This window comes from Hemiscyllium ocellatum, chromosome 3, assembly GCF_020745735.1.
Source record: "Hemiscyllium ocellatum isolate sHemOce1 chromosome 3, sHemOce1.pat.X.cur, whole genome shotgun sequence".
Taxonomy (NCBI): Eukaryota; Metazoa; Chordata; class Chondrichthyes; order Orectolobiformes; family Hemiscylliidae; genus Hemiscyllium; species Hemiscyllium ocellatum.
Window position 1 is genome coordinate 105,600,650 of NC_083403.1, and position 24,889 is coordinate 105,625,538.

Here is a 24,889-nt window from a genome sequence, read left to right on the forward strand (position 1 = left end):
CTCTCTCTCACACACACACACACACACGCTGCTCCCTTTTACTCTGCAAACACACAGCGTCTGTCCGGCGTCGTCTTCTCTCAGTGATTTTATTGGCTCCTCTGAGGATATTTTAAGACCAATCTCGGTCAGTTTGTGATGAGGGGGAAGATTCTCACGAGTCTAACAGGGGAAATCTGCATCGGAGGATGTTCCAAACCCGTCAGAAGACAGGGGGAAACTCGCACAGCGAGGGCGAAAAGATGTCTGTTCTTCCACTCAATTATTTCGCTTTTCTGGTTTTATATTTAATCTGAGTTATAATTGCGAGTTATTTTTTGTATGCCTGAAATAATCTATCTTATTATATACGACTTTTTTTAAAAAAAAGAATGCTTTTTCCCTGTTCTAAGATGAGCTGGCTGTTTTTGCCTTCACTCTATGAAGTATGATAAAGAAATGACCATGGCTGGTCTGTGCTGTTGGTCGGTTTGGAAGTGGATTGAATTCAAACACTTCGTTTGTACAACTCAAGCCACGTGGGACTCAAAACAGTATAAATTGTCTAGAGACTTTTGCTCCACGCTGTTTAAGTAGCAACTCAGTCACCCGAGTGAAACCCCAACACTCACCTTAGACCATTTTGGAATGTTCATTGATCTTTAGCACATTGAGATTGTTTGTGGTCTCCAACCCTCTTGGCTGTTGCTTATCACTGTACTCAATACTAATTCTATTTTTAACCATACTCTCAACCTTGTTCACTGATGAAAGACTGCCAGCTGTTCTTCACTCTTAAACAACCGAAAAAAAAATCTGAAATCAAAATTAAGGCAGAGTTTACCGTCTGAAATCATAGATTCATAGAAGCATACGGACCAGAATTGTTGAACTTATTGAGTTGGAAAGTTGTATAATCCAAAACTAAGGTACTGTTCCTCAAGCATCACTGGAATTCACACTCGAAATGTATTTTGCTTTGTCGAATAGGGTCTTTCAAGTTCATTAGCTGCTGTTTTAGTGTGTTGGTGGGTTTGTGGGCTACCATGATGTCAAGGGGTCTGAGTAGTCTGGCAGTCATTTCCGAGATGTCTTTGATGTAGGGGAGAGTGGCTAGGGTTTCTGGATGTGTTTTGTCTGCTTGTTTGGGTTTGTTGCTGAGAAATCGGCAGACTGTGTTCTTTGAGTACCCATTCTTTTTGAATATACGGTATAGGTGATTTTCCTCTGCTCTGTGTAGATCCTCTGTGGTGCAATGTGTGTTGGCTCATTGAAATAATGTCCTGATACAGCTTTGTTTGAGGGTGTTGGGAGGATTGCTTCCTATACAGACAACAAGCAAAACTAATGTAATTTACAAAATATTGTGTAAGGACTGTAACAAACACGACATTGGACAAACAGGCAGAAAACTAGCCACCAGGATACATGACACCAACAAGCCACAAAAAGACATGACCCTCTCTCACTAGTATCCTTACATACAGATGAGGAAGGACGCCACTTCGACTGGGACAACACATCCATCTTAAGACAAGTCAAACGGAGACACACATGAGAATTCCTAGAAGCATGGCATTCCAACTGGAACTCCATCAACAAACACATCCAGTTAGACCCCATCTTCCAGCCCCTGAGAAAAAGAACCGGAAATGTCATCACCACAGGAAATGACATCACCAACCCAAAGAAACCCAAATACATAAATAGAAAGCAGGAATCACGTACAGTGCTTCGCTGGAGGCCCACTGAAGGTGTTACCTTGTAGGGTGACAAAACGTCTGGAAATGAACCTTCCAGCTTAGCGAGCAAACCTACATCCAGGAGAAGGGAATGTTTCAGGGAGAGTGAATGAGATGGAAATAGAGGGAGGGTAGAAGGGAGAGTGGGAAAAAGGTAGATGGGACAGTGAGAGAGAGAATTAGTGGAAAGGAGAGTGGGAGAGGTGTAGAGAGAATTATAGGTAGTGAGAGAGGGAGAGTTGAACTGAGTGAGTGGAAGTGGGGGAGAAAAAGAATCAACAAGGAAGGGAGAGAGGATGGTATAATGGGAGAGAGTAACAGTGGTTGAGAGATAGGTTAAAAAAAAAGTCAATGAGAAACAGATATAAAGAGAATGAGTGTTGGAGATAGAGGAAGGGAAAATGAGTATAAGGGAGGCACTAAAGGCATAATAGAGTGTGGGAAAATGGCAGAGGCTGGAAGAAACGCAGAGGAGGACAGGAAAGGGGGGTGAGAGAGAAGGAGCATGTGAATAAAGAGAGGGTGGGATGAAGGGAAGAGTAAAAAGGTATGGGAGTGAAAGTGAGTGGGAGGGAGGGAGAGTGGCACCAAGAGAGGGAGTCAGAATGTAATGTAAGGTCCAGCTACAGGAGAAATTTTTAGTGTCAATAACATGATTGAATTTGCTCTGAATTTGAGAGAGAGACAGGCACGATAGAATCAGCTGAATAACTGCAACTACAGAGGCATGAGCTGAGTAGAATTGACTGGGAGAGGAGCCTAGCCGGAAAGACAGTGGAACAGCAATGGCAGGAGTTTCTGGGAGTTATTCAAGAGACACAGCAGAGATTCATTCCAAGGAAAAAGAAGCATGGTACAGGGAGGATGAGACAACCATGGTCAACTAGGGAAGTCAGGGATTGGATAGCATAAAAGCAAAAAGAAAGCATATAAAGAACAGTGGGAAACCAGAGGATTGGGAAGCTTACAAAGACCACGAGGGTAACAAAAAAAAAGAAATAAGGAGGAAGAAGATTAAATAAGAGGGTAAACTGGCCAGGAATATAAATGAAGACTGAGCAGATTACACCAAGGAGAACCAATGGATGTTACCAACCTGGACTTTAAGAAGATCTTTGACAAGGTGCCACACCTACTGAGGCTACTGAGTATGATAAGGGCCCATGGTGTCAGAGGCAAGGTGCTAGCATGGATAGAAGCTTGGCTGTCTGACAGAAAGCAGAGAGTCGGGATAAAAGGGTCCTTCTCAGGATGGCAGTCGGTGACAAGTGGCGTTCAACAAGGGTCAACACTTCACTTTGTACATTAACAATCTAGATGAAGGAACTGAGGGCATTCTGGCTAAATCTGCAGATGATACAAAGATAGGTAGAGGGACAGGTAGCAAGGAGGAGGCTGCAGAAGGATTTGGACAGGTTGGGAGAATGGGCAAAGAAGTGGCAGATGGAGTACAACGTGGGAAAGTGTGATGTCATGCATCTAGGTAGAAAGAAGAGAGGCATGGTCTATTTTCTAAATGGGGAGAAAATTCAGAAGTCTAATGTGCAAAGAGACGTGGGAGTTCTAGTCCAGGATTCTCTTCAGGTACACTTGCAGGTTGAGCCAGTAGGAAGGCAAATGCAATGATGGCATTTATTTTGAGAGGACTTGAATATAAAAGCAGAGATGTACTTCCAAGGCTCTATAAGGCTCTGGTCAGACCATATTTGGAATATTGTGCCCCATATCTCAGGATGTACTGGTCCTGGAGTGTGTTCATAAGTGGTTTTTGAGAATGGACCCAGGAATGAAAAGCTTAACATATGAGGAATGTTTGAGGACACTGGGTCTATACTTGATGGAGTTTAGAAGAATGAGGGAGGGGATCAATTTGAAACTTATAGAATACTGAATGGCCTGGACAGAGTGGAGTTTGGGAAGATGTTTCCATTGGTAGGAGAGACTAGGACTCAAGGTCTTCCCTTAGAGTAAAGGGAAGACCTTTTCGAGCGGAGATACGGAGAAACTTCTTCAGCCAGAGAGTGGTGAATCTATGGAATTCATTGCCATAGAATGCTTTGAAGGCCAGGTCACTGAGTATATTTAAGACTGAGATAGATATGCTCTTGATTGTCAAGGGAATCAATAGTGACTAGGAAAATGTGGGAGAATGGGGTTGAGAAACCTATCAGCCATGATTGAATGGCAAAGCAGACTCAATAGGCTGAATGGCCTAATTTCTGTTCCTATGTCTTAGATTAGATTCCCTACAGTGTGGAAACAGGCCCTTCGGCCCAACAAGTCCACACCAACCCTCCGAAGAGTAACCCACCCAGACCCATTTCCCTCTGACCATTAGTATGGCAATTTACCGTGGCCAATTCACCTGGGAGGAAAGCAGAGCACCAGGCGGAAACCCACAGGGGTAATGTGCAAACTCCGCACAGACAGTCACCCGAGGTTGGAATTGAACCTGGGACCCTGGTGCTGTGAGGCAGCAGTGCTAACTGCTGGGCCACCGTCCCGCTCCATTTAGTCTTGTAAATCTTCTCTTGAACCCTTTCAAGTTTCACAACGTCCTTCCTATAGGAGGAGACCAGAATTGCATACAATATTCCAAATGTGGTCTCACCAATGTCCAGTACAGCTGCAACAAGACCTCCAGCTCCTATACTCAATGCTCTGACCAATAAAAGGAAAGCACACCAAATGCCATCTTTACTATCCTATCTACCTGCAATTCCACTTCCAAGGAACTATGAACAAGGTTTCTTTATTTAGCTACATTCTCCAGGACCTTACCATGAAGTATACAAGTCCTGCCCTGATTTGCCTCTCCAAAATGCAACATTTCACTTTAATCTAAATTAAACTCCATCTGCCACTCATCAGCATATTGGCCCATCCAATCTAGATCCTGTTGTACTCTGAGGTAACCTTGTTTACTGCCCACTACATCTCCAATTTTGGTGTCATCTGCAAACTTATTAACTATTCCTCCTATGTTCACGTTCAAATCATTTATGTAAATGAAAAGCAGTGGACCCAGCACTGATCCTTGTAGCACCAAAAGCAACCCTCCACCCCACCCTCTATCTTTGTGCCAGGTCTATATCCAAATGGCTAGTTCTCCCTGTATTCCATGAGATCTAACCTTGCCAACCAGTCTACCATGGGGAACCTTGTCAAATGCCTTATTGAAGTCCATATAGATCACGCCCACCGCGCTGCCCTCATCAATCCTCTTCATTACTTCAAAAACTCAATCAAGTTTGTGAGACATGATTTCCCACACACAAAGCCATGTTGACTATCCCTAATGAGTCCTTGCCTTTCCAAATACATGTACATCCTGTCCCTCAGGATTCCCTTCAATAACTTGCACCACCACCGTCAGGCTCACCGGTCTATAGTTCCCTGGCTTTTCCTTGCCATCTTTCTTAGACAGTGGCACATGTTAGCCAACCTCCAGTCTTCTGGCAACTCACTTGTTGCTATCAAATGATACAAATATCTCAGCAAGGGGCCCAATCACTTCCCTAGCTTCCCATGGAGTTCTAGCGTACATCTGATCAAGTCCTGAGGATTTATCCACCTTTATACATTTTAAGACATCCAGTACCACCACCTCTGTAGCATGGACATTTTAAAGATGTCATGGGTGCCTTCTATGGTTAGTACCGTCAGCCAACTGTGTTGCCTGGCTAGCAGTGGTCCCTTTAAAAAGATGATTTTTTTTCAAGGCTTAGCGATTTGAAAATGAGTGTCTCTAGGCTGCAGCTTACCAGTTGCAGGTGCTCGAATAGAAACATTTATATCAAAAGGCTATACTGTTAGCAGGCAAAGCAGCATTTATATTAAGACATCAGATTTTTAAATATAGCCAATTAATTTAAACCAAGCATTTGGAGACTAAGGACCAATTAAATTTAAATCTGATGGCTTTGACAACTTAGAACTAATCTGATTGTAAAGAAATTAATAGATCACCAAGAGTATAAGACAACATTTGAAAATTGGAGAGAACAAACTGCCATCTGAAGAGACTAGGCGTCTCAGCTCTCGGAGTAACCACCATCATCTGACGAAAGGTACATTGGCATTCTTAGCTAATATTCCTAACACCAGAATTTGGCAGAGAAAGGTGTTCCTGATGCAATAATTCGAACAAGGAGGTGTTCCTGAAAGAAGATCAGCAGAAACGCTGTGGAGCATTCTGGAAGACATATCCGAGCTGTAATTTTGAGAGATTACATTCTATTTTTGTTACATCAGTGGGACTTGTATTTATTAGAACAGCATACTATTACATTTTGTTTTAATTGATGATAGTTAGAGGAGAATTGTTTGGTTTGTTAGTGGTTCTGTTAATTTGTTAACTTTGAGTTAGATAAATACATTTTATTGTTGATTATAGAAAGAGTGAAAAGATTTAACCACTCCTTTATAACAGTTTGCTGGGGGAGGTAGGTCATAATACTTATCACACTTTGTTTTAAACAGATTATGAGGTGAGGTGAGCCTCTCTGGATGTTCCGGTTTCAATTATCAGCTTCATAACAGATTGGGTATCCAGTCAAATCCGTTCGTATATAGGTTCTGAACGAATTTGTTCAAATCTGTCCAAATGCGTGGTATGAAAGTCCCACCAGATTTAAACAGACTTGGGGATTAGTGAACTGGATTTTTAAGTAAAACTTGCGTGAAAAGTGGAAAATCTGGTTAATTTTGCTTACTTGTGGTTGGTTAAATCAAAAGTGGGGTAAATGGCTCTTAACATTGCTAAAGAGGTTTGAAAATACTTGCCAAGAAAGTTTAAAGACAGAAAAAGAAGACACTTTTAGAATTAGCTTACAGGCTAGAATTGGGCTTACCAAGAGATTCGAGGAAAGGTGAAATTGTAAAGGAGTTGGTCAAGCATTTAGGTATATCAGAGAAACAGGCAAGTGCAGAGGAGTTAGAAAAAACTAAATTACAAATAAGACGACTGGAGTTAGAGGACAAGAAAAAGGGAATGTGAACTAAACAGTTTGAATTATGGTTCTGGATCAGTGATGCTGGAAGAGCACAGCAGTTCAGGCAGCATCCAACAAGCAGCGAAAACAACATTGCCTTAGTTTGAATTATGGTTACAAACAGAGGAAAAAGAGAGAGAGAGAACAGGAGAAAGGAAAAGAGTTTGAACTTCAGAAGTTGGCAATTTGACAGGAAAGTCGATGTAACAGGATGGATGTTAAGATAGAAGGTAAGCTTAGTGAGGAGGATAGTGACAACGAACAAACCTATTGTAGACAAAGTCCTGGTAAGGACACATACAAATATGTCAAAACATTACCAAAATTCGATGAAAAAGTCTTTTTTATTTCTTTTGAGAAATTGGCTGAACAGATGACTTGGTTGTGTGGGCAATGTGAATTCAGACCAAGTTGGTAGGCAGGGCTAGCGAGATGTATTCAGAGTTGTCAGATGGAGGTCGACCTCCACTTCATAACAGTTAGCACTGTCAGAGACGGTGTCAGGACAATAAGAGGAGGTAAAATAGGCTAGTTTGAGTGTTCCAAAGCAGAGGTTGACACCCTTCTGATAATTAAAACTGGAACACCCAGAGGGGAGCATCTTACCTTGTAATCTGATAAAGAAATGTGATAAGTGGTATAACCTACCTCTTACCCCCACAATCTGTTAAAAAGGTGTGGTTAAATGAAATGAAATTCTTTCACTCACTCTACAATTCACAAGTAACATTTTATTTATCCAACTCCAACAGTGAACAAATTAACAGAATTCCTAACTACCTATTCCCACATAAAACAAGATCCTACTGGTGTGCTCTTTCAATAATACAGGTCTCACTTCTAAAAATCCAATCAATAAGAACAATAAATTAAAACTTAGTCTCTCAAAGTTCACACAGAATGGATCCTTATGAACTTCCTGTGTCTTCTTCTGTCAGCTTCCTCTTTCCAAAATGCCTTCTCAGTCATTTTCTGGTGTCAACAATATTCGCTAAATGTGCTGTGTAACTTTATAAATGGATAGCGCTTTTAACAGAGCATGGAAACTTCTTTAGAGAGCTTGGTATTTCTGTCTCAGATAGCAGTTGGCTCTCCTGATTTTCATAAAACACTTAAATACCACCAATGATGCAACAAACTTGCACAATCTTATTGGTTTCAGACTGTCAAACCATCAGGTTTTCAATTCAATTGGCTTTCAAATGCCACCTGGCATTGTTCTGACCACCAAAATTTCATGTTCTTCTTTCACAAATCCATCAGCAGTGTCACCAAGCTGCTGACGTTTGGTACAAACATCTGGTAGAACCCCCTCAGTCCCAAAATAATCAAAGCACCTTTCTTCAAGGATGGTCTTGGAAATTTCTCGATGGCCTTCATCTTCACATTACTTGGGGGCATCCTTTCACATCTGATGTTATGTCCCAAGAATATCACTTCTATCTTCCCAAATTCCCTTCTTTCTAAATTAAGGACCAGTTTTTCTTTCCATAATCTTTCAAATGGCTCTGCCAAATGCAACATGATCTTTCCATGAATGGCTAAAGATCACTAAATAATCGAGATAGATGCACACCATTAGTCAATCCTGCCACAACTCTGTTTGAGTTTTTGAAGCGTGTGGCTAGTGCGTTCTTCATTCCAACAGGCATTAGTTTAAATTGATAGAGCCCATTTGTGGTCAGAAATGCAGAAACTTCTTTCGCTCCCTCCAACAAAGGTACTTGCTAGTAACCACACACATAGTCCAACTTTGTGATGTAAATGACTTGTCCAACTCTCTCTACACAGTCTTCCAGCTCTGGAATTGGTTTTGAATCTGATTTAGTTACGGTGTTGACCTTCCGATAATCCACACACAATTGCCGAGAACCACTTGGCTTTGGAACTAACACGATTGGCGAACTCCATTCGCTGACTTGGCTCGATGATATCTTTTTGGAGAATCACTTCCACTTCCTTAAGCCGGTAGCAGTATTGCTTTATTGGAACAGCATTCCCTATGTCAACTTCAAACACAATAGTTAGTCCTCCCCATTCTATTTTTACATATTTCCTCATACTGCTGCAACAGGCCTCTCAATTCAGTTCTATGGTCCTGACATAGCTTACTATCCACCCCAGTTCTTAAGGACTTCATTAGTCAATCTACTGAGACACATCAAAATCTGAATCATCTGGATTTGATTCCTCACTCCGACAGGCAGTGACTAATACATCTTCCACTGGTTCCCCTTCTAAAGACACTGGCTTTAATATTGCCTGTGGGCTTTCCTATCATTTAACACGTGACAGATACAGCAAAATCCAACCATATTCTTATGCAATCCAGGCCAATAGAAATGCTTTTATATCTTAGTCTGAGTCTTCCTCACTCCTAGGTGACCTCCTACAGGTAATTCATGTGCTACTGGCAACACAATCTGATGTTCTTCCGCTCATTTCTCCTCTGCACTATTGTCTCATCTTTTTATTGTAATTCCAGTAATCTGTCATAACTAAATACCTCAGCTTGATCCTCTACCATTTCATCAAACAGGGTGTCAACTAACTGGACCTCAAGTCTCTTTGATTTTTACGTCTTGCCTTAACTTAAGACTGTGGGATCCTGTTACCACACAGACTGGAAAAACTCCAGGTTACTTTTCTTTTAAGTCTTCATTTTACTGGCTTTCTTGCAGCTTCTCCACTATAATAGATGTCACTCCCACCCTTGACCCTAGTAGGTTGTTTCCAAGAACAAACAGTATTCCTGGAACTGAAGCCCTTTCAATCACTCCCACTGTCACTTTCCCAGTCGAGTGGACATTCCAACCTGATCTTACACCGGGGAACACTAAATCTCTCTCCATCTATAACACAGATTATCACTATCTCAGGTTATTTTTTCAGATGGCCTGCAAATGTTTTGATTTCTTCATAGAGACTGACTAGCTCCTGTATCTCTCAACATTTTGACTTCTTTTCCTTCTCTCCCTGTTCTTCCTGAGTATATCTTACCCAGTGGTGAAATCTGTGGAAGATTGGGCGCTATCTTACTTTCCAGCCTCTTACTAGGCTGTGCACTCTACTGCAGCTCCTCGACTTCTTTCAGAATTTCTTTCACTACCTCAACTAACCCCACTGGTTTAGCCTCTTTTATCACATTCTCTTTCCCAATGCTTTTCTTCAACCGCCAACACTGTGACTTCATGTTCCAACTTATTATAGTGAAAACACCTGAGGCCTTTCACCTCCTTTTCACCCTCTTGGGTTTCTTTTTTCACCTGTGGTAAGATATTCCCAGTGTGACCTACTTTATGCTTTTCAATGAAGGATCTTCCTCTTTCCCATGCTTTTCCCCATTTTTACACACCAATTTCGTGACACAAGTGCCTACGAATTGGTAGCAGAAGCATACAAGACAACGGTTCAGAAATATAAGAAAGGAACCAGGTCAGATTTATATTGAGTTTCAAAGAATTAAACAGAGCAAACTTGATAGACGGATGAGAGCATTAAAGATAGAAGAGACATATAAAGATCTTAGAGATACTATTCTGCTGGAGGACCTTTAAAAACCTCACTTCCAGAAATGATAAGAACTCATTTTGAGAAGCACTAAGTTCAAATAGCGAGAAAAGCTGCAGAGATGGTAGATGAATATATATTAGTGCATAGTTCAAAATGGAGCTTCTGGCAGCAATTTCATTCAGTGAAGGATAGAAATTGGGCAAGAGGTAGATCCTTCAATGAAAATCAAAAAGTAGATCCAATGGGAACAGTCTACCACAAGTGAAAAAGGAAACCTAAGAGGGTGGAAAAAAAGGTGAAAGACCTCAGGTGTTTTCACTGTAACAGAGTGGGACACAAAGTCACAGTGCTGGTGGTTTAAGAAAGGCAATGGGAAAAATGATGAGATAAAAGGTGCTAAACCAGTGGGATTAGTTGAGGTAGTGAAGGCAATCCTGAGAAAAATCGAGGAGCTGCAGCAGAGTGCACAGCCTAGTCAGGGGCTGGACAGTAAGATAATATCTGATCTTTTCAAAGTCACCACCTGTGTGGGGAAGATTTACTCAGGTAGAATAGGGGAGTAAGTAAAGTAGTTAAACTATTGAGGGTTATGGGAGCTAGTCAATCTCTAACAGTATGAGATGAAAATATTTGCATTCTTTCGGAAATGTCGGAGTGTGAGATAATCTGGAATAAATGGAGAGAGAATTAGTGTTCCCCTGAGTAAGATAAAGTTAGGAAGTCCAATCAAGACTAGGGAAATCATACTGGGAGGGATTGAAAGAGTGTCCATTCCAGGAATACTGTGTGTTCTTGGAAACAATATAGCCAGATTAAAAGTGGAAGTGATGCCCATTGTACTTTAGAAGCTGAAAGAAAGCCAGGGAAATAAAAGAAAAATACCCTGGAATTCTTCCACACTGTGCGGTGACAAGATCCCACAGTCATAACTTAAAACGAGAAGGGTAAACCAAAGAGAAAGACGGAGGAGTTGAGGTCTAGTCAGCTGACAACCTGTTTGATGAAATGGTAAAGGAAAAACCTGAGCAGGTAGAGGATCAGGCAGAGATGTTTAGTTCTGAAAGACTAATGAAGTTACAACAAACAGACAAGACAATCAAAGATTTATATCATAAAGCCTATTCTGAAAAGGAATCAGAACATATTCCAGAATATTACTACCTTAAGGATAAAATCTTAAGGCAGAAATGGAGACTTTGGCAGGTTAGTGCAGATGAGAAATGAGCTGACATTCACCAGCTTTTGTTGCTGGTAGCATACATTGTGGGTTGCACATGAATGACCTGTAGGAGGTTATCTAGGAGTAAGGAAGACTCAGGCTAAGATACAGAAGCATTTGTATTGGCCTGGATTACATAAAGATCTGGTTGAATTTTGCTGTACCTATCATACATGTCAAGTGGCAGGAAAGTCACAGTCAATAATAAAACCAGTGCCTTTGGTGCCAATTTCCACATTTGAAGAACCTTTCATGTGGGTTATGATTGACTGTATAGGTCCCCTCACTAAAACGAAAAGTGGGAATCAGTATTTACTAACCATAATGGACGTGTCTTTCATGTTTCATATCCTCTTTATAATTTTCTTTCCTACCTATTTTTATGTTATAAAATGTAACAATATTTGGTTCTTTCATACAAACCAATTTATATAAAAGGTTGAGGTCCTACTACTGATTCTTGTGGCATGGCACTCATTATATCTTGATGACTAGAAAATGATCCATTTATATAGTTCTGTCTAGGAAACAGTAATCTTCTGTTGTATGAATCAAATTTAAATAAACACTTACATAACTATGAGAGAACAGTAAGCTAAGGGTGATTGGTTAAATAAATTAAAAACTATGCTGATAAATAAAGTGGGAAATATTTAAAGAAATAATTAAGAATGGTCAAAAATAAATTCCTTCGAAACCAAATATCCAGCAAGATGATCCCGAAGCAGCTTACAATTTTGCAATGATAAGTAATAAAGTCTGGGGATTAGGAGTACTGAAGGAACCAATAAAGGGCAACCAATAATTTAATGACAACAGTAAACGTAGAAAATGCAAGTAAACTAGGCAGGAGTTAAACACAGGGGGTCAGAGATTTCACAAATATGTAAAAAGGAAGAGAGGAGTAGTAAATGTTAGTTTCTCAGAAGGAAAGATGGGACCAATTATCATGGGAAGTGACGAAATAAGATGGACTGAACAATTATTTGGCATCTACATTTACAGTAGAAGACACAAGCTACATACTAGAAATAAAAGGTAACTGGGGCTAATACGAATGTGGAAATTAAGGCAAGTAACTGTAGAGAAATAATACTGAAGAAAGTTAAGGGACCAAAGACTAACAAATTCTGTGGCTCGAGGACATTATGATTCTCCCCATTCCCAATTCTTGTTATCATGCTAATAAGGCTCTTGCCATCCATGAGATTATTGTGGATGACTATATCAACACTACAGCTTTAATGAAGATCTACTGGAGGAATGATGACACGCTTCTTCTAAATAACATTATTCCCACTGGACTATCTTCCATCACCTTTTTATTCTTGTAGGACTGGCAAAGCTAGCATTTGTTGTCCATCCCTAGTTGTTCTTGAATTGAGTGAATCTCCAGGCAATTTCAGAGAACAATTAAGATTCAACCACATTGCTGTAGGTGTGGAGTCATACGTAAGCCAGACGAGGTAAGGGCAATAGATTTCTTCCTCTAAAGAGCGTGAGTGAATCAAATTGATGCTTAACAATAATGATTAGTTATATGTTTACCATTACGCTATTTTGTAATTCCAGATTTTACTGAATCCAACATTTTCCATCTGCTTTGGTGGAATTCATATCCATGGACCCAAACTTGGGGCTTTGGATTATTAGTTGACTGACATTACCATAAATGTCTACCAAAGTCTTTGTAACCATATGATGACACGTTGGCCTATGCCCTTATTCCTTTGCCATTTTTATTTCCTTTCAGCAACTCTTTCAATCACCCATCCAAATACCATTAAAATTTCTCATGGGGATCAGCAATGTCAACGAGGGTCAGCAAACAGGTGCAACATTTCAAAATCTACGGAACACCCATTTCATGAATTTTTAAACTAACAATATTAAATATCAGCAAAACATAATTAGTAGAATAAAAAGATAAGAACAGAAAGACATTACAGATTATAGTTAATTTAATGTTCAAATATTCATCACAATAGTTTGTACAGATATGTAACGAGTGGAAGTACAAAAGACAGCAAACGCTCACTTTCCAAGTCTGAGGAACAATGGTTTCATAATTTTTTTAAAACTTATTTGCTAAAGTTTTAAATATCAGCAAAATCACAAACTATCTCACTTTCATCAAAATACTTGCAAAATGCATACTTTTCAACTCTTTATTTTTAAATATATTTAAGAATAATAATCAAAAGACAACTTTCAGAGAGAAAATGGCAGACGAAATTGGGATCATGTGCCTCCCAGTTAAATAAACAGTCATGTATTTGACACAAGTGGGTTACAGTTCGACCATAATCAACCTAATTGACACCAGTATTGTATTTTCAATAAACCCAGCATAGTTTTCTGTGTAGAATTTCTGTTATCCATTCGCTTTAAGGTAGATGTATCTTTTCATGCAATCTGGCAGGCACTGGCAAAATAAAGCTTGATCTCTCAATCTGCTCATTGTTACTTATGAAAAATAAAGGGAAGGAACAATTTGATTCATATCAAATTATTCAGATGACAGAATCATTTTCAAGAAACAGTATGAGAAATGGTAACACTTACAAAGATGAAAAACATTCAAGGCAATCGCAGATAGACGCTGTGTGCACAGAAATTGGTTTAAGGTGCTTTATATCATAATTCCATGCTCCGTTATGTAGTTGATTCTGTTCGTGTACCTCATTACGCTGCTTGGTCTCATGCGCATTGTATGCAAAACTTGATATAGATTCAGAAGTAAAAAATATTGCACTCTGTAAAATTATCAACCGGACACATTGCATAATTTACATCAAATTGAAACTGAGTTTTAGGTTGCCCATTTGAAACCATTAATATTTTGAAGTACTGCATATGCAACAAGTCAAGAATTTCCATCATGGGCAGGAAGGCAACAGAACACAATGACAAAAGCTGCTCTGCAGATCTGTTTCCATATTCCATCTTGTTCTGTTGAAAATCAATTGCTCCTTTTATGAGGATCTTTCTCATTTAGAATATATACAACTGAGGAGAGGAACATTTCATTTCTCAACCTCAATCTTAACCCAAAAGCACTGAAAATTCTAAATGTGCACAGTGATTGGTATAAAGAAATCCAATTTAAATGTTCAGCCGGCAGCGTAACTGCTTAGAAAGGAATAAAACATAGGGAGCTTCATCCGTTGTTGGTCCTTACGACACCAGGCTATCACAGTGCCATCACTGTTTGCTGTGTAGAGATGATGGCCATCGCAGGAAAACGTGAGACTGTAGGACACAAAAGAGAATATAACGAAGTCAAAAAGCACGATTATCAAAAGTATGCTAGACATTTAACTCAGGATTTACCTAATTTTTTGGTTTGTTTTTTGACCATCAACACAAATTTTTTTTTCCTTTTCTGACAATTTTCTACTCTCCCACCCTAGGGAAAAGACTTTGTCTATTTATCATACCCATGCCTCTCATGATGTTATAAACCTCTATAAAGGTCACCCTTCAGCCTCCAACGCTCCAGAGAAAACAGCCCCAGCCTGTTCAGCCTCTCCCTATAGCTCAAATTCTCTAACCATGGCAACATCCTTGGAAGGGTTCAGAAAAGATGTACAAGTTTCACAACATCCTTCTGATAGGAAGGAAACCAGAATTGCACACAATATTCCAACAGTGGCCTAATCAATGTCCTGTACAGCTGCAACATGACCTCCCAACTCCTGTACTCAATACTCTGACCAATAAAGGAAAGCATACCAAACACCACCTTCATTGTCCTATCTACCTGCGACTCCACTTTCAAGGAGCAATGAACCTGCACTCCAAGGTCTCTTTGTTCAACAACACTCTCTAGGACCTTACTATTAAGTGTATAAGTCCTGCCAAGATTTGCTTTCCCAAAATGCAGCACCTCGTATTTACCTAAATTAAACTTCATCTGTCATTCCTCAGCCCATTGGCCCACCTGATCAAAATCCCGTTGTAATCTGAAGTAACCTTCTTCGCTGTCCACTACATCTCAAATTTTGGTGTCACCTGCAAACTTACAAACTATACCTTTATGCTCACATCCAAATCATTTATATAATTTAGTGTGGCATGGTGGCTCAGCGGTTAGCACTGCTACCTCACAGCCGTTAGGGACCCAGGTTCGATTCCAGTCTCGGGCAACTGTCTGTGTGGAGTTTGCACATTCTCCCAGTGTCTGCATGGTTTTCCTCTGGGTGCTCTGGTTTCCTCCCACAGTCCAAAGACGTGCTGGTTAGGTGAACTGGCAATGCTAAACTGCCTATAGAGTTCAGGGATGTGTAGGATAGGTGCATTAGGCATGGAAAATGTAGAATAATAGGGTAGGGGAATGGGTCTGGGTGGGATATTCTTCACAGGGTCAGTGTGGACGTGTTGGGCTAAATGGCCTGTTTCCACACTGTAGGGATTCTATGATTCTAAATGACTGAGCACTGATCCTTGTGACACTCCACAGGTCACAGGCCTCCAGTCTGAAAAACAACCCTCTACCACCACATTGTCTTCTACGTTCGAGCCAGTTTTGTATCCAAGTGGCTAGTTCTCCCTGTATTCCATGAGATCTAACTTTGCTAACCAGTCTCTCATGGGAAACCTTGTCGAACGCCTTACTGAAGTCCATATCGATCCCGTCTACCGCTCTGCCGTCATCAATCCTCTTTGTTACTTCTTCAAAAAACTCAGTAAAGCTTGTGATTGGCCAAGGAAATATATTTTAAAGAAAATTGTAAAGGAGAGAAAGAGTAGAAGTGGGAAAGGAATTTTAGAATTTCACAAGTTATACACCTTGGGCACTGGAGGTATAGATGCCAATGAGGGACAAATACAACTAGCAATACAAGAGTGGTCTGAAATAGAAACCTGTTAGAAAGTGAATCTTGGATATAGCCTGCTGAGATTGTTTTGTTCATCTGAAAATCTTATTCTTAGAATGACTGGATACACATGAGCATACTTAAACAATATTAGCATAAAACATGGCATCTACAATTCTGTACAACACAAATGTATTTTCTCAATCTTACCTGACAATAGGCCGATTTGATTTCGGGAAAGCTATTTCCCGAACAGGCTTCAAGTCCCATGTACTCCACAGCCTGAATGGCACAGAAATGTTCAAAAGTAAGAATGCTGACTTGTCATTTTAATTATTACAGTAAAAAATTGCCCGTACATATGAATAAAGGAGTTTATTGAGTCCACAGATTAGAAAGATGTAAGCATTTGAAATGTTTTACAAATGAACAGCCAAAGGGCAAGTAAGCAACAATCAATGAAGTACCTGCAAAGCTAATGTACAAACACTTAAATGTGCCTATATCAAATTTCTCCATCAATAAGATCTTATAAAATAGCAATAGGAGTAGGCCCTCCAGCCTGTCATCCTGCTTGACCATTCATTCGGATCACGGCTCAGCCAACACTCTTCACATCCACTTTCCTGTCTTTCCCAATGATCCTTGATACCCCTACTGATCAACAATCCATCTCAGCCATAAATATACACAGGAACTCGGCTTTCACAGTTCCCTCAGGCTCAACACTCAAAGAAATGCCTCCTCATGTCAGTCTTAAATTTGCACACTTTGAGAGACACTTTCAATAGGTCCTCTGGTCCTAGACTCTCAGTATTTATTTTTCAAGTCTCTTACGAATCCTATATATCTCAATGAAATCACTTTTCATCCTTCTATGTGCTAGTGAGCGGAGTTGCTTATAAGATAATGCATCCATACCAGGGAGCATTCTCTAAACTGCTTTCAACGAAATAATACCTTTCCTTAAATAAGGAGACCAAAACTGCTCTCAGTACTCCAAATTTTAAAATAAATCATTTGAGAGATGTGGATATCACAGGATAGTCAGCATTTGTTGCCCGTATCTAGTTGCCCCTAAGAAGGTAGCGGTGTTCCATGTATCTTCTGCTTTTAGCTTTCTAAATGGAAGTGGTCATGGATTTGGAAGGTGCTGTCTGACTATCTTTAGTGAATCTGAAGTGCATCTTGTAAATAATATACTCTGCTATGATGGAGCATACGTGGTGAAGGGAGTGGACATTTGTGGATGTGGTGCCAATCAAGTGTGCTGCTTTGCCCTGGATGGTGTTAAACTTCTTGAGTATTGTTGGAAATGTACCCTTCCAGGCAACAGAGGAGTATTCCATCAGACTCCTGACTTGTGTCCTGTAGATAATGGACAGGTTTTGGAGAGTTAGAAAATGAGTCACTCATCACAGCATTCCTAGCCTCTCTGACCTTTTCTTGGAGCTACTGTATTTATGTGACAATCCAGTTGAGTTTCTGGTCAATACTAACCCCATGGATATCGATACTGGGGTTTCAATGATGGTAATACCATTAAATGTCATGAGACTGTGGTTAGATTGTCTCATATTGATGGTCATAGCTTAGCATTTGTGTGCCTTGAATGTTACTTGTCAGCCTAAGCCTGCATATCATGTGGATCGTGTTGCATTTGAGCATGAACTGCTTCAGTATCAGGGGAGGTGCAAATGTTGCTGTATCTTACACAACCATCAACGAACACCCTGAAATCTGACCTTACATTGGAGAAACGTTCATTGTTGAAGCAGCTGAAGATTGTTGAGCCTGAAGATGTAGTCACTCGTACCTTGGTCAGTGCAGTAAGACTTCCCTACAATTATATTTCAATCCCTTGAAATAAGAAAGCTGCTGTTTACCACTAGTCCTAACTGATTTGGACAGAGTATTAAACAAGAAATTATTGGAGTTGAAATAAATAATGTCAATCTTCACATAGACAGGACCGATCAAATTAGCCAAGATAGTAATACAACCCTCTCAGTGCAGGGACGTGTTATTCAGTTCTTCAAGTCTACAACGACCCTCCAAACAGCATCCCATTCAGACCCAGCCCTCAACCCTAACCCCATAACTCCATATTTACCATGACAAATCCAACCAATCTCAACCCTATGGGTCAATTTAGTATGGTCAATCTAATCTGTACATTTTTGAACTGTGGGGAGAAATTGAAGCACCAGGCAGAAACCCACGTAGAGTTGGGTAGGATGGGCAAGGTCCACACAGACAGTTGCCTGAGACTGGAATTGAACCCGGTTCCGTGGCACTGTGAGGCAGCAGTGCTAACCACTGAGTATCTGTGCACTGCTGCAAGGTGAATTTATAGTATGCTTTTTTGACAGTTTCTGGGAGCAATATATTGGTGGAATCAACAAGAGATAAATCTATTTTGATTGTTTCAGCAGCGGTTGGAGCGGGAGGAGTGACTGCGAGTACCAGTGGCACGACGGGAAGGTAACTTTTAAACATATAAACTTATTGCGGGAGTTTCAGGTACATATTTTGGCAGTGGCCGAATCCAGAGACACTACAAGGTAAGGCATTTCAAATGATATTTCTTGCATTACGTGTGATTGATTAAAAGTTTACTATTAGTTGGTTAGTTGAACAAGACCATAGAGAAGCACTAACAGTTGTTTAACTCAAATTTGTATAAATTAATTAAATAAGTAGAGACAGCTGGACAGGTGATGTGCTGTGGCTGTATGATGTGGGAGCTATCTGATCCCACTGTGAACAGCAGTGACCACATCTGCAAGTGTTGGTTGCTGGAAGAGTCGATGATCTGGAATCTGAGCTTCAAATGTTGCGGCACACCTGGGAGACGGAGAGTTACCTGGACGCTTTATTTCTGGGGGCAGTCACATCCAGTAGGTTAAATAATTCAAATTCAGTTAATGATCAGGAACAACAGGGTGTGACTGTAAATGAGGCAGGTAAGGGGATTCTGAGCTTAGGAGTGGAGGAGCCTCAGCCTTCGACCTTGTCCAACAGGTATGAGATTTTTGCTCCCCATACAGATGAGGAAAAGGGCTGTAGATAGGATGAGCCAGCTGACCATGGCACCATGGTGCAGAAGGCCATTCAAGAGGGGGGAGCAAAAAGACAAATACTTCTTATAGGGGATTCTATAATTAGGGAGACAGATAGTATCCTTTGCAAGCCAGATCTGGAGTCCTGCATGTGTGTTGCCTGTCACGTGCCAGGGTGCAGGACATCTCCAAACAGCTTGTGAAGAGATGGTGGTGGATCTAGTTGTTGTGGTCCACGTTGGCACAAACAACATAGGCAAGGCTAGGAAGGAGGACCTGTTTGGGGAGTATCATGCACTAGGAAGGAAATTGAAAAACAGGCTTTTCGGAACAGCTTGTGAAGGAGCCCACAAGGGAGCAGGCTATTCTGGACTTATGCTATGGAACAAGGCAGACTTTATAAAAGATCTTCGAGTCAGAGAACACTTAGGAGGCAGCTATCATATTATGGTAGCGTTCAATCCGCAGTTTGAAAGAGAGAAGGCAAAATCGGATGTAATGGTGTTATAGTTAAATAAAGGTAATTATGGGGGCATGAGAGATGAACTGACTAAAACAGAGCCTAGTGGGGAAGACAGTAGAGCAACAATGGCAGGAGTTTCTGGGTATGCTTGAGGACACAGTACAGAGTACATCCCAAAAAAAGGATAGATTACCCGGGGTTGGGGGGGGTGGAATTTGACAACCATGGCTGACGAAGTAATTCAGGAAATGTAATACAGAAAAAGACAGTGCCTACAAAGTGACCAAGAGCACTAGGAAATCAGAAAATTGGGAAGACTACAAAAACAAACAGAGGATAACAAAGAGAGAAATAAGGAAGGAGAGGATCAAATATGAAGGTAAGCCAGCCAATAATATTAGAAATGATAGTAAAAGTTTCTTTCAATACATGAGAAACAAACAAGAGGCAAAAGTAAAGATTGGGCTGCTCCAAATTGATGCAGGGAGGCTAGTGATAGGAGATAAGGAACTTAATAAATACTTTGCGTCAGTCTTCACAGTGGAAGACATGAGTAATATCCCAACAATTAAGCAGAGTCAAGGGACAGAGTGGAGTATGATGGCCATTACAAATGAGAAAGTACTTGATAAGCTAAAAGATCTGAAACTGATAAATCTCCTGGTCAGGATGGGCTACATCCTAGAGTTCTGAGGGAGGTGGCTGAAGAAATAGCGGAGGAGTTGGTTGTAAATCTTTCAAAAATCACTGGAGTCAAGGAAAGTCCCAGATGATTGGAAAATCACTGTTATAGTCCCCTTATGCAAGAAAGGATCAAGACAAAAGATGGAAAATTATAGGCTGATCAGCCTAATCTCAGTTGTAGGTAAAATTCTAGAATCCATCGTTAAGGATGAGATTTCTAAGGTCTTGGAAGTGCAGGGTTGAAATAGAGCAAGTCAGCATGGATTTAGTAAGAGGAGGTTGTGCCTGATGAACCTGTTAGAATTCTTTGAAGAGGTAACAAGTAGGTTAGACCAGGGAAACCCAGTGGATGTTGTTATCTCCCTAGATTTCCAAAAGGCCTTTGATAAGGTGCCTCACAGGAGGCTGCTGAGTAAGGTGAGGACCCATGGTGTTCAAGGTGAGCTACTGGCATGGATGAAGGTTGGCTGTCTGACAGAAGGTAGAGAGTTGGGATAAAAGGTTCTTTTTCAGAATGGTAGCTGATGATAAGTGGCGTCCCGCAGGATTTGGTGTTGGGGCCCCAGCTGTTCACTTTATATATAAATGATTTGGATGAAGAGACTGGGGACATTCTGGTGAAGTTCACCAATGATACGAAGTTAGGTGGACAGACAGGTAGTTCTGAGGAGGTGGGGAGGCTACAGAAAGGTTTAGACAGTTTGGGAAAGTGGTTCAAGAAATGGCTGATGAAATTCAATGTGAGCAAATGCGAAATCTTGCACTTTGGAAAAAAGAACACAAGCATGGACTTTTTTTTTCTAAATGGTGAGAAAATTCACAAAGCCAAAGTACAAAGGGATCTGGGAGTGCTAGTACAGGATTCTCTAAAGGTTGACTTGCAGGTTGAGTCCATGGTTAAGAAAGCAAATGTTGTCATTTATTTCAAGAGGGTTGGAATGTAAAAGCAGTGAGGTGCTACTAAGATTTTATAAAGCTCTGTTAGGCCCCATTTAGAATACGGTGTCCAGTTTTGGGCCCCACACCTCAGGAAGGACATACTGGCACTGGAGTGTGTCCAGCAGGGATTCACATGGATGATCCCTGGAATGATAGGCCTAACATACGATGAACAGCTGAGGATCCTGGATTGTATTCGCTAGAGTTCAGAAGTTTGAGGGGAGATCTAATGGAAATTTACAAGATAATGCATGGCTTAGAAAGGATGGACACTGGGAAATTGTTTCTGTCAGGTGGGGATACTAGGACTCGTGGGCACAGCCTTAGAATTGGAGGGGTCAATTTAAAACGGAAATGAGGAGACATTTCTTCAGTCAGAGTGGTGGGGCTGTGGAATGCACTGCCACGGAGCCCAGTGGGGAGGCCAGGACATTAAATGTCTTTAAGGCATTGATTAATAAATTCTTAATCTCGCAAGGAATTAAGGGATGGGGGAGAGTGCAAGTAAGTGGAGTTGAAATGCCCATCAGCCATGAGTGAATGACAGAGGGGAGTTGATGGGCCAATGGCCTTACTTCCACTCCGATTTCTATGGTCTTATTTTAGATTTCGTATTGCATAGTAAGGCGGTTTTATGTGTAACATCAAAGGAAAGGATCCCCTGATAAGTAGTAATTATGAAACAATGCATTTCCACATTGTTAGAAAATACTTTAATCTAACGGTCAAAAATAGTAGGGGTGGATGAATCTGCCCTCAAATGTTCCTCAGAAACTCCATTCATTGGAGCAGTCATTAAGAGAATAATTGCCCCTCCATAATTGTCAGTAGAATAGAAGGAAATATGGTGGAGCAATCAGCAGTTACATAAATAAATTCTGGCAGTGGCAGAGTTCACAGGAGAGAACCGACCAAAAGTGGAATCTGGTATAGGAAGCCTGTCATTAGGAAAATCTTAGAGTCCACCTGTCTTAGATTCACAGAGACTTACAGCACAGAAAAAGATCCAACATGTCCTTGCCGGCTGTTATTGTTAGAGTCCATTATATGGAATGTAATAGGAGGGAATTTAGAAATATGATCAAGCAAAGTCAGCATGACCTCACAAAAAGGAAATCGTGCTAAATTTGAGGAGGCAATGAGGATAAATAAAAATGAACAGATAGATGCAATATATTTGGATTTTCAAAAGTCACTCGATAAGGTACTACTTATGTCACACAAGGCTACTAAATAAGAGCCTTTAATATTGGAGATAGTATATTAGCATGGAGATTGGATTGGTGAATTAATAGAAGACAGAGAGTTATGAAAAGAGTACATTTTCAGGATGGTAACCTATAACTGGAGGAGTTCCACAATGAATGGAACTGGACCCACAATTATTTATAACATTTATGAATGATATGGTTGCCCAAAGTGAATTTACTATCGTCATAGATAGGAAGGCAAGTAGTGAGGATGTGTATGGCACTCTAGTGGATATGACCCTAAGGATGTTGTTGACAAGAGAATTAGATGATAACAATGCATGTCAAGATGAGCAGAGAATATTCCCTTTAGGAGATGGTCATTGCTTTAACGTTTGCTTAACAAAATATTATTTGCCACTTATCAGCCCAGATCTGGATAAAGTGTTCACAGGAGCCTACTCAAGACTTTTCATCCATCCCTCTATGGAATAGTGCCCAACAGATGGACCAGCAATGCTTTAGTGTCACAAGTAGCAGTTCAATACACAGATTTATTTACAGTTCTGACCATAATATTTGGAGCGGCACGGTGGCTCAGTGGTTAGCACTGTTGCCTCATAACACCAGGGTCCCAGGTTCGAATCCAGCCTCAGGCAACTGTCTGTATGGAGTTTGCACATTTACCCCATGTCTGCATGGGTTTCCTCTGGGTGTTCCAGTTTCCTCCCAAAATCCAAAGTAGTGCAGGTCAGGTGAATTGGCTATGCGAAATTGCCCATAGTGTTAGTTGCATTAGTCACAGGCAAATGGGTCTGGGTAGGTTACTCTTCGAAGGGTCGGTGTGGACTGGTTGGGACAAAGGGCCTGTTTCCACACTGTGTGGAATCTAATCTAATCATAATAATTAAACTTTTTGTGCCACCACAACTTTCTCACTAGATTTTACAAATCCCCACCAAATACACCCGTAAGCCAAGATATTTATGCACACTAGCCTATTCAAAGGAGATGAGTAAGGGATGGTGATTCCCATGAAAGTTTCGACACAGCTCAACACGATTAGCTGCCACTGCAAGAAAACCTGAACACGGGAACTGCTCATTCCCATTTTTGGCAATTCAGGATCATAGAATAATTCTCACATGACTGAAACACAACTCATGAATATTCATATCTATCTATCTATCTATAAACAATTACAATAGCAAAGAATTAAGAAGGAAAGGAAAGGCTGGTAGGTTTAGGGAATGCTGATGTCTAAAGAAATTGAGGCTTTGGTTAAGAAAAAGAAGGAAGCATATGTCAGGTATAGACAGGATAGATCGAGTGAATTCTTAGAAGAGTCTAAAGGAAGTAGGAATATACTTAAGAGGGAAATCAGGAGGGTAAAACGGGGACATGAGATAGCTTTGGCAAATAGAATTATGGAGAATCCAAAGGGTTTTTACAAGTATATTAAGGACAAAAGGGTAACTAGGGAGAGAATAGGGCCCCTCAAAGATCAGCAAGGTGGCCTTTGTGTGGAGCCACAGAAAATGGGGAAGATACTAAATGAGTATTTTGCATGTGGAAAAGGATATGGAAGATATAGATTGCAGGGAAATAGATGGTGACATCCTGCAAAATGTTCAGATTACAGAGGAGGAAGTGCTGGATGTCTTGAAATGGGTAAAGGTGGATAAATCCCCAGGACCTGATCAGGTGTACCCTAGAACTCTGTGGGAAGATAGATAAGTGATTGCTGGGCCTCTTGCTGAGATATTTGTATCATCGATAGTGACAGGTGAGGTGCCAGAAGACTGGAGGTTGGCTAACGTGGTGCCACTATTTAAGAAGGGTGGTAAGGACAAGCCAGGGAACTATAGACCAGTGAGCCTGACCTCAGTGGTGGGCAAGTTGTTGGAGGGAATCCTGAGGGACAGGATGTACATGTATTTGGAAAGGAGAAAGTGAGGACTGCAGATGCTGGAGTACCAGAGTTGAAAAGTGTGGTGCTGGAAAAACACAGCAGGCCAGGCAGCATCCGAGGAGCAGGAGAATCGACGTTTCGGGCATTCTTCGAGAATCAGAAGAAGGGCTTATGCCCGAAACGTCGATTCTCCTGCTCCTCGGATGCTGTCTGGCCTGCTGTGTTTTTCCAGCACCACATTTTTCAACTCATGTATTTGGAAAGGCAAGGACTGATTAGGGATAGTCAACATGGCATTGTGCGAGGGAAATCATGTCTCACAAACATGATTGAGATTTTTGAGGAAGTAACAAAGAGGATTGATGAGGGAAG

The 24,889-nt window shown here is 40.8% G+C and overlaps 1 protein-coding gene across 3 annotated transcripts in view; it reads right to left on the reverse strand.

Annotated features, from left to right (window-relative positions):
• Nucleotides 1-13,434: 13,434 nt before the first annotated feature.
• The window catches only part of lyst (lysosomal trafficking regulator), a 338,776-nt gene continuing 327,321 nt past the window's right edge, over nt 13,435-24,889 (reverse strand). For all 3 annotated transcript variants that reach the window (XM_060852679.1, XM_060852671.1, XM_060852686.1), the window contains 2 exons: nt 16,478-16,549; nt 13,435-14,699 (listed from right to left, as the gene is read on the reverse strand). In XM_060852679.1, coding sequence (XP_060708662.1) covers nt 14,561-14,699; nt 16,478-16,549 — 211 coding nt within the window. In that variant the 3' untranslated portion in view covers nt 13,435-14,560. The remainder of the gene's footprint in view (nt 14,700-16,477; nt 16,550-24,889) is intronic.